This window comes from Aplysia californica, unplaced genomic scaffold (assembly GCF_000002075.1).
Source record: "Aplysia californica isolate F4 #8 unplaced genomic scaffold, AplCal3.0 scaffold03068, whole genome shotgun sequence".
NCBI classification, from domain to species: Eukaryota; Metazoa; Mollusca; class Gastropoda; order Aplysiida; family Aplysiidae; genus Aplysia; species Aplysia californica.
The window spans coordinates 1-1108 of NW_004800338.1; the positions used below are offsets into that span (position 1 = coordinate 1).

General features: G+C 65.7%; 1 protein-coding gene across 1 annotated transcript; it reads left to right on the forward strand.

The window, feature by feature from the left end:
• Positions 1-7: 7 nt before the first annotated feature.
• LOC101860075 (adult enhancer factor 1) lies at positions 8-1046 on the forward strand (the record flags this gene model as incomplete). The annotated part of the gene is given in 1 exon segment (XM_005113518.3): positions 8-1046. A coding segment is annotated over 1 exon segment (989 nt), but the record flags the coding sequence as incomplete, so codon positions are not given.
• Between the last annotated feature and the right edge of the window lie 62 nt (positions 1047-1108).

Genomic DNA, 1108 nt, shown 5'->3' on the forward strand with positions numbered 1-1108 from the left:
ACGCCCCAGTCGCTGGGCTTCACCCCCGAGGTGTCCTCCCATAGCCTGCTGGACTCCATGTCTTCTGGTCGGGGCCGACCCCCGTCTATGGGCAGTGCGGCCCAGCAACACAGCCTGGAGCAACAGTCGCTGCCCCCTCACCTCCGTGCTCTCTCCGAACACCCGGCACACCCGCACAACGCCCTGGTGGAGCACCACACCCCGGGCGGGATGGACGGGGGCGGCGGGGGCAGCCACAACGGGCGGGGAGGACTGTCGGCCTACGGCTTGGACAACAACGGCCCCCTGGTGGGCTCCCGGCCCAGCTCTCTTCTGTCTCCAGAGGCTGCCGCTCACTCCTCCCGCCCCGACTCCCACCCTCTGTCCCGCTCTGTCTACTCCTCCTCCTCCCTCCCCTCCTCCGCAGACAGACCTGGCTCTGGACAACAACAACAACAACAACACCACCACCACCACCTCGTGACCTCTGCCTCCACCACCACCTCCCTGATCGAGGAGACTATCGCTGCCGTGGCCTCCAATTTCGGCAAGTCTCCGTCTATCGGCGGTCCTATCCCCGCTGGCCTGAGCCACACGCCGCACTCCATGATGAGTCATCTAGGGGCTCTGGGACTCGCCCGCTCCTCTCTCGCCGGAGCTGGGGGAGGGGGTCACCATATGGGGGGCAGCGGAGGGGGCAGCGGAGGGGGCGGTGGGGCTCCAGGCGACGAGAGCCTGGTGGACCTTGTAGGACGCCATCAGAGTCACACCATCCCCATGTTGTCGGAGCGAGCCTCCCAGTCGCTGTCGGGCCTGATGGATGAGCACGGCGCCCTGCACGCGCCCCCGTCCTCTGTGTCCGGCTCCTCCTCGGGGGGTGGGGGCCCGGGCTCCCAGCTAGAGAAGACACACCCGTGCCTCACCTGCCTCAAGATGTTCCGCAGCAAGCAGCAGCTGGCCCAGCACAGCCTGGTCCACACGGGCATCCGCAAACACATCTGTTCCTACTGTGACCGCGCCTTCAAGCAGCTCTCGCACCTACAACAGCACGTGCGCATACACACAGGTATGTACCCCACTACCACACTCTCTCTACCTCTCATTCTTCTCCCTTCACTACAACTTCTCC